Raw genomic sequence first — 16,045 nt, 5'->3', positions numbered from 1 at the left:
CAATTCCAGATTCAAGAGAATGATTTTTAAAATACCACAATTTATTCAGATATCATAGGGGAAAGGACTGAAGATGGGAAGGGGAAGAGGAAAAGATTGTGGAGCCCAAGGACCCATGTATGCCATGTGGAGTCCAGGACCCCATGAGTAAACATGAATCCCAAAAGATTAAAAATGATGACAGTAAAGACTCCTCATACTTAGGCTGCAAGGTCAATGAGAAAAACTGTGGGAACTGAGCCGAAAACCTCCTCCATGTAGACCAGTTAACAGAAAGCTGGAAAAAGCCACACTGCATGCAGTTTAATGGGAGAGAGAGAAATCATCAGTGAAGATACTCAACAGTGAACAATGCAACCCTTATATTTGGCCAGTAAGGCCAAATGAGCCCATGGGTGCAATAGTGGCACATCTGTTATGGGGGAAACAAACTGCCCTCTAATATGACTGGAGGCCCACTCCATGGGAGGGAATATAACCATGATACTGAAAACTTACAACAGAAGTAGTCATGAGCCCTAGGGGTGAAACATCTGCTGGTGTCTGGCTAAATGTATGTAGTATGCTCACCAAACTGCCCAGTAAGCACTACTCTTAATGTTCATACCCATATATAAATGCTACTCTCAATTTGGGTTAGAGAACCTTCATTTTGCAGATGGCAGTGACCTTGTGATGACTCAGAAGGCACAATGGTGCTGAGAAAAAGTGACAGAGGAGTGCTCACACCAAAATATCTCTATCACACCTTCTGAGGCTCAGGGTCCATTGCAGAAGAAGTGGCAGAAAGAATGTATGAGCCAAAGGAAGAGCAGGACTTCTTACAACATGCTCCTCCAGACACAAAATGGCCTGGATATCCATGACCTCACAGTGCCTGACACTACCTACACAAGACCATCATAATAGGAGGACAAGATGATGACACCAAAATAAAAGAGAGACTGGAGCTGGAGAGATGGCTTAGTGGTTAAGTGCTTGCCTACGAATCTCAAGGACCTAGGTTTGAGGCTCAATTCCCCATGATCCACATTAGCCAGATGCACAAGGGGGCGCACGAATCTGGAGTTCATTTGCATGACTGGAGGCCCTGGCGTGCCCATTCTCTCTCTCTCTGCCTCTTTCTGTCTCTGTCTGTCACTCTCACACAAATAAATAAAAATTAAAAGAAATAAAATAAAATACTGAATGAGAGGGGGAGGGGGATGTGATGGAGAGTAGAGTTTCAAAGGGGAAAATGGGGGGAGGGAGGGAATTACCATGGGTTTTTTTTACAATTATGGATGCTGTTAATAAAAAATAAATAAATAAAAATAAAAAAGAGGAGGGACTGGGGGTGGTACACACACACACACACACACACACACACACACACACCCCTTTAATCTCAACAGAAGTAGGAGGATCACTGTGAGTTTCCAGCCAGCCTGAGACTACAGTGAATTCCAGGTCAGCCTGGGCTATAGGGAGACTGCACCTCAAAAAATCAAAATCAAAAAAAGAGCGAGAGAGGGAGAGAAAGGGAAGGTTGAAATGAATGAGGAATAGGCTTTTCTGTCGAAGAATAATAAGAGTGGCTCCATTTAGGGTTAAGAGAAGCAATTTTTTTGAATACTTCTTAGAATATATGGAATGACCTGCTAAGCCCTCTCTCATTCCTTCTGACCGGAGTGCTGTACAAATTAGTCAACCATTACTACTTTTTATACCCACAAGTTTCACACAAACCTTCCTTATGAGGATGAGGTAGTATGAAGGGATGAATAATGGAATACTCACTCTAAAATATTCATTTTCAAGAGAATGAAGAAATTGAAAAGAATATTCATGGATAATGCTTTAGCATGTACTATTGGAAGATCATGCAGTTAGTTGGTGACAACCAGTGATTTTATCTAGTACTTTTCATTCTTTTAATAATGAATTTAATGTTTTAATTTTAATAATATTTTTTAAGGTTTTACTGCAAGATTAGATATATTTTGTATGCCATTTCCCCTAAAGTGAAAATGCAGTATCCAGCTAGCCTTTAAAATTCAGTGTTATAACCAGAACTTAACCAATATTTTCATGGTCTGAAAAACCTAGGCCAGATAGTTTGGTTGATGGAAGACGTGCACAACATGACCTCACTTCTGATTTATTGTTTTCTATTCTGTAACTTCCATGTTAACATACAACATGGCTCCATTCTGATTTACTGTTTTCTATTCTATAATTTCCATGTTAACTGAGATGATGTCAAATCCAAACGGTTCTTCAAAACAATTTCTACAGCTAATTTCAAGGAGTTATTCCAATCCATCAGTTACTCCTTTTTTTCCTCTGGTGCTGAGGACCAGAAACTCAGGGCCTTGAACTTGCTTAGCAAGCATTCTACCACTTGGATAATCCCAAGTCTCAGTTACTTTTAAAAGAAAATTTAACTAAAAACAGACAGGTGAAAATTGCACTTCACATGCATTTCCTTCAATGTTGTGGATTTGGTGCTTATTCACAAAAAGCAAAGAAAAAAAAAAAAAACCTGAGTAATTTAGACTATAATCATAGCAATCTCAATATCTGGGGGAAGGCATGTTTACTAACCATGAAAATGTAATATAAGTAACAGCCATAGTTTGTTATTTTAAAAAAAAGAAAACACTATTTTGGGCTTACTAGATGGCTTAGAGGTTAAGGTGCTTGCCTGAAAAACCAAAGGACCTCATTTGTATTCCCCAGGACCCATGTTAGCCAGATGCACAAGGTGTCTCATGGGTCTGCAGTTGGTATGTAGTGGCTGGAGGCCATGGCACCCCCATTCTCTCTCTTTCTTTCCATCTCTCTCTCTGTCTATCCATTTCTCTCTCTCTCTCTTACATAAATAAACAAAAATAATAAAACACTATTTTGATTTTGTTCTCACTGTATGGTTCATTCTTAGTAGGTCAACAAGTTTCTAGAATGCATGAGGATGAACTAAAGATGTAACAATAGTGAAGCTCTTCCAATAAACAGACAATCTACATGGGAAGCATCACACTGAGAGAAAAGTGCACAAGTCAGGCTGGCATTCCAGCCTGCCATGGAGCTGATTCGCATCTATGGCTACAGTCTTTAGCTTTTTTAAAGACTATCAGCATAGGTGTTTGTATAAAAAGCTATACAGAGTCAGGGACTTCCCATTAACATGGCAGCATAGGTACCACGCCATAGCAGCCTGGGGGAAAAAAAGACCAAAAAAACTCATCAAAATACACACTTTTACTAAAAAGTGAGAAGTATAGGAAATTGAAGCAACAGCAGAGAAGTAGGAGAGATCCAGAGCATCCAGAGCCCACACAGGCAGGCAAAAGCGGCCCCTGCAGCTCCGCCAACTGCTGCGGCAGCGGGGCGCACCAGAAAGCCACCAGACTCGGCTTCAGCCACAGGAAAAGCCAGGTGCGGGAGCTTCCCCTCACACCAGCACTCTGCGCAACTCAGGAAACATGAAGGGAGAGCGGCAGTGAGCAGCGGAGGAGCAGACCGCAAGGTAGAAGAACACGTGGAACAGCAAGAGAACCAGAGCAGCTGCGGCTCCCTCCCCTCCCCCACCGCCTGAGCCCAGCTCCAGCGAACAGAGCAGCGTCCCAGACTTGAGCCAACAGCGTGACCCAAGCAGGAGCAGAGTTCGGCAGCAACATCAGCAGCTCCGGAACTGGTACCAGCAGCCCCAGCAGCAGCAGACCCAGGAGCGGCAACAACAGCAGACCCAGCAGCAGCAGACCCAGGTGCGGCAACAACAGCAGACCCAGCAGCAGCAGCTTCAGCAACAGCAGTGGCTCCAGAAGTGGCAGCAGCAGCAGCAGCAGCAGCAGCAGCAGAGGCGAGAGCAGCAGTGGGCCCAGCAGCAGCAGCTTGAGCTGCTGACAGAACCAGCAGAGGCAGCTTTCACAGCAGCAGTTCCAGCAGTGGGGGGGGCTGATCTGCAGGGCCACAGTTGCCAGGCTTGGTTTGCCCCACAGGAAAAGCCAGTGCCCAGCTCCAGAAATCAGAACAGCAGCCCGACGACCCAGGCAGCAACTTGACTGAGACCAAACTCATCCAAGGTAACTGGGTTTGCACCAGGGAAGGGTTTCACTTGGTCACAAGCTGACTGGGATCCCTCAACAGACCAGAAATCTTAACCTCTATGTTGATAGAGGATCTGGTTGTTATAACTACTCTGGCATACATACTTGGGGCTGTTTTTGACTCAATGGGTACAGTGTTTAGATAACTTTTAGAATCTACCTGTGTTTTATTCCACTCAGCCTACTTGAATACTCCCATAGCAGGGAAACTCAACCCATAGGAGCACCTTTGTAGATACTCTCAGAGTATTAAGAGCCACATCTAACACCTTAAGCTCCTACCTGAAAATATATAACATCAAATCAATTGATAAAGCTAAGAATACCCAGCTAGCTAGAAAATCCAAGCATTAACTTAATCCAAGATGCAAAAATATATACATTATAACGCAAGAAACACTAAAAAGCAAGACGATATAAATTCACCTAAAAGTATTAATGCATCAGAAATGTCCTCCAGTGAGAAAGAGTTAGAGGAAATGCCTGAGAAAGAGTTCAAAAGAATAATTATAAATATGTCCAAAGAAGTCAGAGAACAAATCAAAGGAGTCAAAGAGGAACTTAAAGAGGAAATCAAAGGAATCAAAGAAGATTCAGGACACCAATTTCATGAAATAAAGAAGGCAATACAAGAAATAAATAAGGAAATAGAAATAATAAAGAAAAACCAGTCAGAATTACTAGCAATGAAGAACACAGTTAATGAAATAAAAAACTCTGTAGAAAATCTCACCAGTAGAATGGATTAAGAAGAGGACAGAATATCTAAGCTAGAAGACCAGGTGGCAGATCTAATACAGGCCAACAAAGAGAAAGATAAACTTATAGAAAAGTATGAGTGGGAATTTCAAGATATTCGGGACACTATGAAAAGATCCAATATAAGAATTCAGGGCATAGTAGAAGGAGAAGAACTCCACTCCAGAGGCATAGTAGGCGTCTTCAACAAAATCATAGAGGAAAATTTCCCCCAAATTGGGAAAGAGGTGCCAATACAGATACAGGAAGCCTTTAGAACCCCAGCCAGACAAAACCCAGAAAGAACCTCCCCTCGCCATATTATAATCAAACTTCCAAACACACAAACCAAAGAAAAATTATTGAAAGCAGTTAGAGAGAAAAATCAAGTTACCTACAAAAGCAAGCCCATCAGGATTACAGCAGATTATTCAACACAAACTTTTAAAGCCAGAAGGGCTTGGAGTGATATATTCCAAGTTCTGAAAGATAACAACTGTCAACCAAGGTTACTTTATCCTGCAAAGTTATCCATTCAAATAGATGGAGAAATAAAGACATTCCATGACAAAAGCAGGTTAAAGGAGTATTTCAAGACAAAACCAGCTCTACAGAAAATACTTGATAGAATCCTCCATGCTGAACAAAAGGAAAAGCACACATATAAGGAACCTAGAAAAAACCAGCCATACTCAAATACCAGTTAACAGTAGAGAGCACAGGTAGAACCAGAACCACAAAAAAAAAAAAATGGCAACCATAAATACACACCTTTCAATAATATCTCTTAATATCCATGGCCTCAATGCCCCAACAAAAAGACATAGATTCACAGACTGGGTTAAAAAGCAGGATCCTACAATTTGTTGTCTCCAAGAAACTCACCTTTCTACAAAGGATAGACATTATCTTAGGGTGAAAGGTTGGAAGATGGTGTTTCAAGCAAATGGGCCTAGGAAACAAGCAGGGGTTGCTATCCTAATATCAGACAGGGTAGACTTTAGTCAAACGTTAGTCAAGAAAGGTAAGGAAGGTCACTTTATATTGATTAAGGGCACACTCCAACAGGAGGACATTACAATCCTAAACATATGCACCTACCATGGGGGCTCCCAAATTCGTCAAACAAACACTATTAGAACTAAGGCCACAGATAACACCAAACACAGTGGTGGTGGGTGACTTTAACACCCCACTCTCATCAATTGAAAGGTCATCCCAGGAAAAAATAAACAGAGAGGTATCTGGACTAAATGAGGTCATAGAAGGAATGGACTTAACATATATATACAGGACATTTCATCCAAAGGCTGCAGAATATACATTCTTTTCAGCAGCACATGGAACATTCTCTAAAATAGATCATATATTAGGACACAAAGCAAATCTTAACAAATACAGGAAAATTGAAATAATTCCTTGCATTCTATCTGACCACAATGGAATTAAACTACAAATCAATAGCAAGAAAGGCTATAGAGCATACACAAAATCATGGAAACTAAACAATACACTACTAAATGATGAATGGGTCAATGAAGAAATCAAGAAGGAAATCAAAAAATTTATAGAGTCAAATGATAATGAGAACACAACATACCAAAATCTCTGGGACACAATGAAGGCAGTTCTAAGAGGTAAATTTATAGCCTTAAGAGCCTATATTAAGAAATTAGAAAGGTCGCAAGTAAACGACCTAATGCCTTAAAGCCTTAGAAAAAGAAGAACAAGGCAAACCAAAAATCAGTAGATGGGAAGAAATAATAAAGATTAGGGCAGAAATTAATGAAATAGAAACAAAAAGAACAATCCAAAGAATTAATGAAACAAAGAGTTGGTTCTTTGAAAGGATAAACAAGATTGATAAACCCTTAGTAAATCTGACCAAAAGAAAGAGAAGAGACACAAATTAATAAAATCAGAGATGAACAAGGTAACATCAGAACAGATTCCAGAGAAATTTAAAAAATCATAGGGACATACTATAAAAGCATATACTCCACAAAGTATGAAAATATGAAAGAAATGGATGATTTCCTTGATCTATATGACCTACCTAAATTAAATCAAAATGAGATTAATCACTTAAATAGACCTATAACAAACATGGAGATCCGAACAGTTATCAATAATCTCCCAACTAAAAAAAGCCCAGGCCCAGATGGATTCACTGCTGAATTTTACCAGACTTTTAAGGAAGAGCTAACACCATTGCTTCTTAAGCTTTTCCAGGAAACAGAAAAAGAAGGAATTCTACCAAACTCCTTCTATGAGGCCAGCATCACCCTGATGCCAAAACCAGGCAAAGATAGAACAAAAAAAGAAAATTACAGACCAATCTCCCTCATGAACATAAATGCAAAAATTCTCAACAAAATATTGGCAAACAGAATACAAGAGTATATCAAAAAGATCATTCACCCTGACCAAGTAGGCTTTATCCCAGAGATGCAGGGATGGTTCAACATATGCAAATCTATAAATGTAATACATTACATAAACAGGTTGAAGGACAAAAATCACATGATCATGTCCTTAGACGCAGAGAAAGCATTTGACAAAATCCAACATCCCTTCATGATAAAAGTCCTACAGAGACTGGGAATAGAAGGAACATATCTCAATATAATAAAGGCTATTTATGACAAACCTACAGCTAACATATTACTAAATGCGGAAAAACTGGAAGCTTTTCCCCTAAAATCAGGAACAAGACAAGGGTGTCCACTGTCCCCACTTCTATTTAATATAGTTTTGGAAGTCTTAGCCATAGCAATAAGGCAAGAGACACACATAAAAGGGATACAAATTGGAAAGGAAGAGATCAAGTTATCATTATTTGCAGATGACATGATTCTATACATAAAGGACCCTAAAGACTCTACTAGCAAACTGTTAGAGCTGATCAAAACCTACAGCAATGTAGCAGGATACAAAATAAATATACAGAAATCTGTAGCCTTCATATATGCTAACAACAAACACACAGAGGATGAAATCAGAGAATCACTCCCATTCACAATTGCATCAAAAAAAATAAAGTGCCTTGGAATAAACCTAACCAAGGAAGTAAAGAATCTCTACAATGAGAACTTTAAAACGTTCAAGCGAGAAATTGCAGAAGACACTAGAAAGTGGAGAAACATCCCTTGTTCCTGGATTGGAAGAATCAATATTGTGAAAATGGCAATCTTACCTAAAGCAATCTACACATTTAATGCAATCCCTATCAAAATTCCAAAGGCTTTTTTAACTTACTGGCCTCAGCTACTAAGTATTTTCATACTCACGCAGAAGCCCAGTCATCTGTAGCTAGTATCCACATATGAGAGAGAACATGGAGACATAAAGGGAAGAGAAAGGAAGGGAGGAGGATACTTAATAGGTTGATATTGTATATATGTAAGTACAATGATTGTGATGGTGAGGTAATATGATGGAGAATGGAATTTCAAAGGGGAAAGTGTGGGGGGTGAGGAGGGAGGGAATTGCCATGGGATTTTTTTTTAAAAATCATGGAAAATGCTAATAAAAACTTTAAAAAAATAAAAAAAATAAGAAAATAAAAAAAATTCCAAAGGCTTTCTTCATGGAAATAGAAAAAAACAATCCAAAAATTCATTTGGAATCACAAAAAACCTCGAATATCTAAAATAATACTGAGCAACAAAAAAGAGGCTGGTGGTATCACCATACCTGATTTTAACCTATACTACAGAGCCATAGTAACAAAAACAGCATGGTACTGGCACAAAAACAGACATGTAGATCAGTGGAACAGAATAGAGGACCCAGATGTAAGCCCAAGTAGCGATAGCCACCTGATATTCGATAAAAATGCCAAAAATACTCATTGGAGAAGAGACAGCCTCTTCAGCAAATGGTGTTTTGAAAACTGGATATATATCTGCAGAAGGATGAAAATAGATTCTTCTCTCTCTCCATGCACAAGAATTATGTCCAAATGGATTAAAGACCTTAACATCAGACCGGAAACCCTGAAACTGCTAGAGGAAAAAGTAGGGGAAACCCTTCAACATATTGGTCTTGGCAAAGACTTTCTGAATACAACCCCAATTGCTCAGGCAATAAAACCACAGATTAACCACTGGGACCTAATGAAATTACAAAGATTTTGCACCGCAAAGGACACAGTGAAAAAAGCAAAGAGGCAACCTACAGAATGGGAAAAAATCTTCGCCAGCTATATATCTGATAGAGGATTAATATCTAGGATATACAAAGAACTCAAAAAGTTAAATAATAAGGAATCAAACAAGCCAATTAAAAAATGGGCTATGAAGCTAAATAGAGAGTTCTCAAAGGAAGAAATATGAATGGCATATAAGCATCTAAAAAAATGTTCTACGTCACTAGTCATCAGGGAAATGCAGATGAAAACTACATTGAGATTCCATCTCACTCCTGTCAGATTGGCTACCATCATGAAAACAAATGATCATAAATGTTGGCAGGGATGTGGAAAAAAAGGAACCCTTCTACACTGCTGGTGGGAATGCAATCTGGTCCAGCCATTGTGGAAAACAGTGTGGAGGTTCCTAAAACAGCTAAAGATGGATCTACCATATGACCCAGCTATAGCACTCCTAGGCATATATCCAAAGAACTCATCTCATTTCCTTAGAAGTATGTGCTCAACCATGTTTATTGCTGCTCAATTTATAATAGCTGGGAAATGGAACCAGCCTAGATGTCCCTCAACAGATAATGAAATGTGGATAATGAAGATGTGGCACATTTATCCAATGGAGTTCTACTCAGCGGTAAAGAAAAATGAAGTTATGAAATTTGCAGAAAAATGGATGGAACTGGAAGGTATTATACTAAGTGAGGTAACCCAGGCCCAGAAAGCCAAGCGCCACATGTTCTCTCTCATATGTGGATCCTAGCTACAGATGATTGGACTTCTGCATGAGAATGAAAATACTTAATAGCAGAGGCCAGTAAGGTAAAAAGGAGACATAAAGGGTAGAGAAAGGAAGGGAGGAGGATACTTAATAGGTTGATATTGTATATATGTAATTACAATGATTGAGATGGGGAGGTAATATGATGGAGAATGGAATTTCAAATGGGAAAGTGTGGGGGTGGGGAGGGATGGAATTACCATGGGATATATTTTATAATCATGGAAAATGTTAATAAAAATTAAAAAATAAAATAAATTCTAAAAAAAATCTATGCATACATCATATATAAACCTTTTTGAATTCCAAAGAAATTAATAGTAGCAAAATGAATGCAAAAAATCACATTTGAAAAATGTAACAGTAAATATGGTAAAATTTTAAGCATAACAATATGCTAACATCAACAGTATAAGAAAGATAAAATAAAAACCACAAGTCAATGAATAAAAATAAACATAATGGTCTATTAAAAGAAAAGGAATACCCAAGGTTTATTTTTTGAAGCAAGATAAACCTCATGCTTGACACAAAAGATAGAAGTCGCTATTCCAGAATCTAAAGCTAGGCCGGGGCATAACTTCTTGGTACAGCGTATGCTAACTAGGTTCAAGGTCCCTGTGTTGATCCACAGCACCATAAAGGAGGAGAAAGAACAAAACAGAAAGAAAAACAAATGTGGGAAAGAAAGGTTGAGAAATTACAGCTAATAGTAGAAGAATGGGGAAAGAACATTACAAGCAAATAAAAATACTCAGCAGTACAACATGAAAATTCAAGTTAAACAATGCCATGGGGAATATCAGCAACCTTGAGAAGGGACCTCAGCAGAAAGGGGCAAGGAAGAGGGGAAAGACGCCACTTACCGATGATGTATTCTTACAACGTATGTTGATACTTTAAAAAAATTATAATTCGATATATTTATTTAGTTAATTAGTTATGGTTTTTAAAGGTCGGGTCTCATTCTAGCTCAGGCTGACCTGGAATTCACTATGTAGTCTCAGGGTGGCCTCGAACATATGGAAATCCTATCTCTGCTTCTCCCCCTCCATCTGCCAAGTGCAGGATTAAACGTGTGTGCCACCACAGCCAGCCGATTTTAATATTTTATTTATGTATGTATTTATTTTTAATTTGATACTTTTTAATATGAAAGCCACACCTGACAAGAAGAAGTAGCAGTTAAGAGTGTCTACACAAGAGGACAGAAGGAGCAGTGAGCAAAGTGAGCTAATAGTAGGACACTATAATTTGTCTTCTTGAAAACAACTCAGCAAATAAACAAGTAAGTACATGAAAGATCTAAAGGAGATGTTCAGTGAGGCAGATCTTATGACTTTATATTGACTTTCTCCTTCTGAAATAAAATATTTACATTTTCATGTACATAAGGAACAAGCCTAATTTTTTAAATTTATTTTTATTTATTTATTTGAGAGCAACAGACAGAGAGAGAAAGAGGCAGAGAGAGAGAGAAAGAATGGGCGCGCCAGGGCTTCCAGCCACTGCAAACAAACTCCAGATGCATGCAACCTCGTTGTGCATCTGGCTAATGTGGGTCCTGGCGAATCGAGCCTCGAACCGGGGTCCTTAGGCTTCACAGGCAAGCACTTAACCGCTAAGCCATTTCTCCAGCCCAATAAGCCTAATTTTTAACATATGGTACATTAAGGAAAATTTTCAATAAAGCCTATGGAACTATAAGTAAAAAAAAAAAATCTAGAATTAGCACATTTTAAAGGATTTAATTTATTATTTACTTATTTATTTTCAAGGACAGATAGAGGAGAAAGAGAGAATATGGGTGTGCCAGAGACTTTATTCACTGCAAACAAAGTGCAGATGCATGCACCACTTTATGCATTTGGCTAACATGGGTTCTGAGGAATCAAACCTGGGTCCTTGGGCTTCACCTTACATGGTGTAGTGGTTTGATTCAGGTGTCCCCTATAAACTTAGGTCTTCTAAATGCTAGGTTTCCAGCTGATGGAGATGTGGGAGCTCATGCTTCCTTGGAGGCAATGTATTGCTGGGGGAGGGCTTATGGATGTTATAACCAATTTCCTCTTGCCAGTGTTTGGCACACTTTCCTGTTGTTGCTGTCCATCTTATGTTGGCCAGGGGATGGTATCTACCCTCTGCTTATGCCATAGTCTTCTCCTGCCATTAATTATAGAGCTTCCCCTCAAGACTTCAAGCCAAAATAAACCCTTTATCTAACAAGCTGCTCATGGTCTGGTGATTTCTCATAGCAGTGAGAACCTGAATGCAACATAATAGTCGGTACTGAGAGTGATGTTGCTGCTAGATACCTGACTGTGTGGCTTTGGCCTTTTCAAGCTGATTTTCAAGAAGAATGTGTAAGAATTTGAAATCTTGGCCTAAGAGACACCTTGCAGTGCTGTAAGTACAGCTTGATGGACTATTCTGGTCAGAGTTGAAAGACCTGAATGCAGTAAGGACTATGGTCTGTGAGGTTTGGCTTATGACTGTGAGAAAGAGCTTTGCCTGGTCTGGGCTAGAAGCAGTTTCTTTCGAAGACTTGCTGTTATGCCTGTGGCCTGAGAACTTGTGAAAGGTTGCTTTGCATATAAGTAGACTGGTGTAAGCAGAGGGATATGGCACAGAAAGAAATTTTTAGGCTGAAACTTCTGCCTCTTCCGCTACATTTGTATAAGAGATTATACCCATTGAGATTGAACCACCTAACCTGCATTGAGACTAGAAATAATGCAGTCTTTTGAAGGGGCCTGAATGCTCAAGGAGTGTTCTATTCTTCAAAATCTGCTTTATTCCCCCCTGGTTTAACAAATTGGCACTCTATCTCGTAGTATGGAGTATAAGAAATGCAGGAGAAAGAGGGTCATTGAATTTGCAACATGGTCGTGTGTTTTGGTAATGGCCATGGACAGTGTGTAGCAGGTTTGCTGGATGCCTGCATGGAGACCTGATGGAGCAGCGAGGATGAAACATGGGTTGCAATGGAGACCCAGTGGAGATGCCGGGACCATGATATGGCTGCTAAAAACAGATGTCAACCCCAGATGAAGTTTTCCAAGACTATGAGTAGCCCAGCTGGAGGGGCGGAATTAGAACTCCAGAGGCTTGTTGCTGGTTAGAATTATTAGACTTAGAAATGTGTCACTGGCTAGAGTTGTTGGACTTGGAACTACAGGGTTTAATATGTGCCCTATCTTAAATTTTGTAATGGTTGAATATTTGTTTGCTATGCCAAATGCCATCTTTTGTGGTATGAGTGTTTATTCTGTGCCATTAGGGTTTGGGGGGGGGGGATTTTTCATATTATGGATCAGTTAAAAGAACTTGGACTATGGGAATGTTTGAACATCATTAGGATTGTTAAAAATTATGAGGACTTTTAAAGTTGGATAAATGCATTGCATTTTACCTCATGTATGGTTACCAGTTTATGAGGGCCATGGGAGGAATGTGGTGGCTTGATTCAGGTGTCCCCCATAAATATGGGTGTTCTGAATGCTAGGTTTCCAGCTGAAAGAGATTTGGGAATTAACACCTCCTGGAGGAAGTGTATTTTTGGGAGCAGGCTTATGGATGTTATAGCCAGTTTCCCCTGGCCAGTGTTTTGGCATGCTCTCCTGTTTCTGCTGTCCACCTTATCTTGGCCAGTGGGTAATGTCTACCCTCTGCTTATGCCATCACTTTCCCCTGCCATTTGGGAGCTTCCCCTTGAGTCTGTAAGCCAAAATAAACTATTTTTCAAAAAGCTACTCTTAGTCAGGTGATTTCTGCCAGAAATATGAACCTGGCTGCAACACATGGTTATTGGGGAATTTGGGGAATTGCACTAGGGTCTTTAGGCATTGCAAGTAAGTGTCTTATTGGCTAATCCATCTCTCCACTTCACATTGTAATGATGACTCAAAAAGGTCAGATATCATTTTCATTTTTTTTATGTTGATATAAATACCTTGAAACCAGGACTACCAATTAATCCATCCTTTCCATGTCTTCCAGGTTCTCCCTGAAATATAAATACATTTTTAAATATATTTCCCACACCTTTTTCTCTTTTAAAGTAAGATATTATACTATATGTGTAAAGTAGACTAGTCAAGAAGGTTTTCTATTAAACTCACAGCACGTCCAGGAAGGCCAGGTAAACCAGTGTTCCCTTTTTCACCTTTTGCACCCTGTGTGATAAAATAGTACTGTTTAAAATTAAACAATGTTTTAAAGTTCTAATTCAAAGTAAAATAGGAGAGCTAATAAGCTAAACTCATTTTAAAGTAATGGGACTTGTGGAACTACAGATGGCTTTGTCTGTGCAAAAGCATTTATTCACCAGCACTATGGAGTCAAGATAAGAGGGTGAGGATATAGATGGATGGAGAATTATTATCCTGAGCATCCAGATGTAGCAGTGCATATCTAGACATAATTAAAAAGAAATGACCATGCTGTTTACTAAAATACAAAGAAAATACAGTTTTACTTTGGTGTGAGGGAACAGTAGGGTTCATAATATTGACTCTCAGTAGACATATTTTGATGCAGCTACTGTTCCCCAAGACATCTCTCAGTACAAATATTTTTAAAATCCATCATGTATTATTATGGACTATTGTTTCAGGTCATTCCTGTTCCCTTTTTTGTCTCATTGTTTTACTTTATTTATTTATTTGAGAAAGAGAGAGAATTGGTGTTCCAGGGCCTTAAGCCACTGCAAATGAACTCCAGACATATGCTTTACCTTGTGCATCTCGCTTATGTAGGTCCTAGGGAACTGAACTTGGGCCCTTTGGTTTTGCAGGCAAGTACCTTAACCACTAAGCAATCTCTCCATCCCTCATTGTTTTAAATAACCCCCCTCCTGTCCATCAGAAGGGTAGAAAAACTAACTGCTGCAATGTCTAGCTAAAGTTTCAACTCAAATTACAGAAAAATTTCCATGTTGCAGGATTCATACTTCCCTTTTTGCCATAAAATCCAGGTGACCCTTTATCACCTTTTGAGCCCACTTCACCCTAAAAGACAATATTGAATTTTAGAGAACTATGGATATTTCCCTTATAAAGAAAAAAAAGAGTATAAATTATTTTTCTTATACAGAAAACACAGATTATAAGATTAAAAATAGCAATTGAATATAGCAACACCAAATTAAATAATTTGATGCCTATTTTTAAAAACCTTGTTTGCTAGGCTGCACATGAGAAAAAACTTTATGCATAGTGAGTACTATAGCAACAGAGTTTACAGGTTAGGCCTTGCAATTAAGAAACTGGCATATAGCAAAACTTGCTCAACAATCTTTAGATTATTATAAGATTTATACATTGGTAACTAGAAATCTTAGAATTTTCAAAAAGTTGTATATAAGCAATGATTTTAACCTAATTGCTTACTTTAATAAACTTTATACATATATGCATTTATTTATAATGTCTGACTTATAAAAAGTACTTTTCATTAAACTACAACATCGCTGAATCTCTAAGGAACACATCATTTCCACCTTTGATCCTGGCATCCCATGAAGCCCAGGAAAACCAGGAAATCCACGGTCACCCTGCAAACAAAAGTAAAATTAACTTAAAAAAAAATGTTTTCAGCCTAAATGGTACCAACACATTTTCTTCTACATCAATCCAGTCAAAATACATAGGAAATAAATTTGTAAATCATTAACTTCAAATCTACATTGGATCGATCTGTATGACAGTATAATTCCTGTTATCAGGGTGAATTATAATCAGAGAAGGAAAGGACTTTGGAGCCAAAGGAGCTTCACCAGCAATCCTGACTCCACCGTTCATAAGACAACTCCTCTTCTGAAAACAACATGGACTGCACAGAGCAAGACCCCTGCAAAACTGAAGTGACTCAGGGACAACTCTCCCTGGAGATAGTTATCCTCTCAGTCCATCCAGTTCAGGCACAATAAACTCACTCTAGGACTTTAATATATTTCAAACTGTGGATCTTATGTGTTGTTCACAGTAGGTGATGTTCATGTGTGCCTATAAAATGAAAATCCCTAAATTAGTTCCCAAAGAAGAAACATAAAGAATACAAACATGCTAGTATTTAGTGAATTCAATTTAGTACTTAGTTCTGTGGAAAATGTTGGATGCTTTTAGCTTCAAAATCTTAATGATGCAGCCAACAGAGGAGCAAATGGCTGTCCTGGTAAGCTTTGGGTCAGAGCCATTTTTATATAGTTAAATTATGATATTGGATCATCCTTGGTTTGTCTGTTGTGGAGAGATCAGGTATCTATGATTAATTTAGCTTTTGTAAATG

General features: G+C 38.7%; 1 protein-coding gene across 1 annotated transcript in view; it reads right to left on the bottom strand.

Moving 5' to 3' along the window:
• The window catches only part of Col21a1 (collagen type XXI alpha 1 chain), a 148,548-nt gene that overhangs the window by 39,260 nt on the left and 93,243 nt on the right, over window positions 1-16,045 (bottom strand). The window contains exons 13-16 of the mRNA XM_045157586.1: window positions 15,258-15,311; window positions 14,713-14,766; window positions 13,879-13,932; window positions 13,710-13,763 (exon numbers count right to left, since the gene is read on the bottom strand). Of these exons, the coding sequence (XP_045013521.1) occupies window positions 13,710-13,763; window positions 13,879-13,932; window positions 14,713-14,766; window positions 15,258-15,311 (216 nt within the window). The remainder of the gene's footprint in view (window positions 1-13,709; window positions 13,764-13,878; window positions 13,933-14,712; window positions 14,767-15,257; window positions 15,312-16,045) is intronic.

The sequence above is a fragment of the Jaculus jaculus genome, chromosome 8 (genome assembly GCF_020740685.1).
Source record: "Jaculus jaculus isolate mJacJac1 chromosome 8, mJacJac1.mat.Y.cur, whole genome shotgun sequence".
Lineage (NCBI taxonomy): Eukaryota > Metazoa > Chordata > Mammalia > Rodentia > Dipodidae > Jaculus > Jaculus jaculus.
This window is presented reverse-complemented; position numbering and strand designations above follow the sequence as displayed.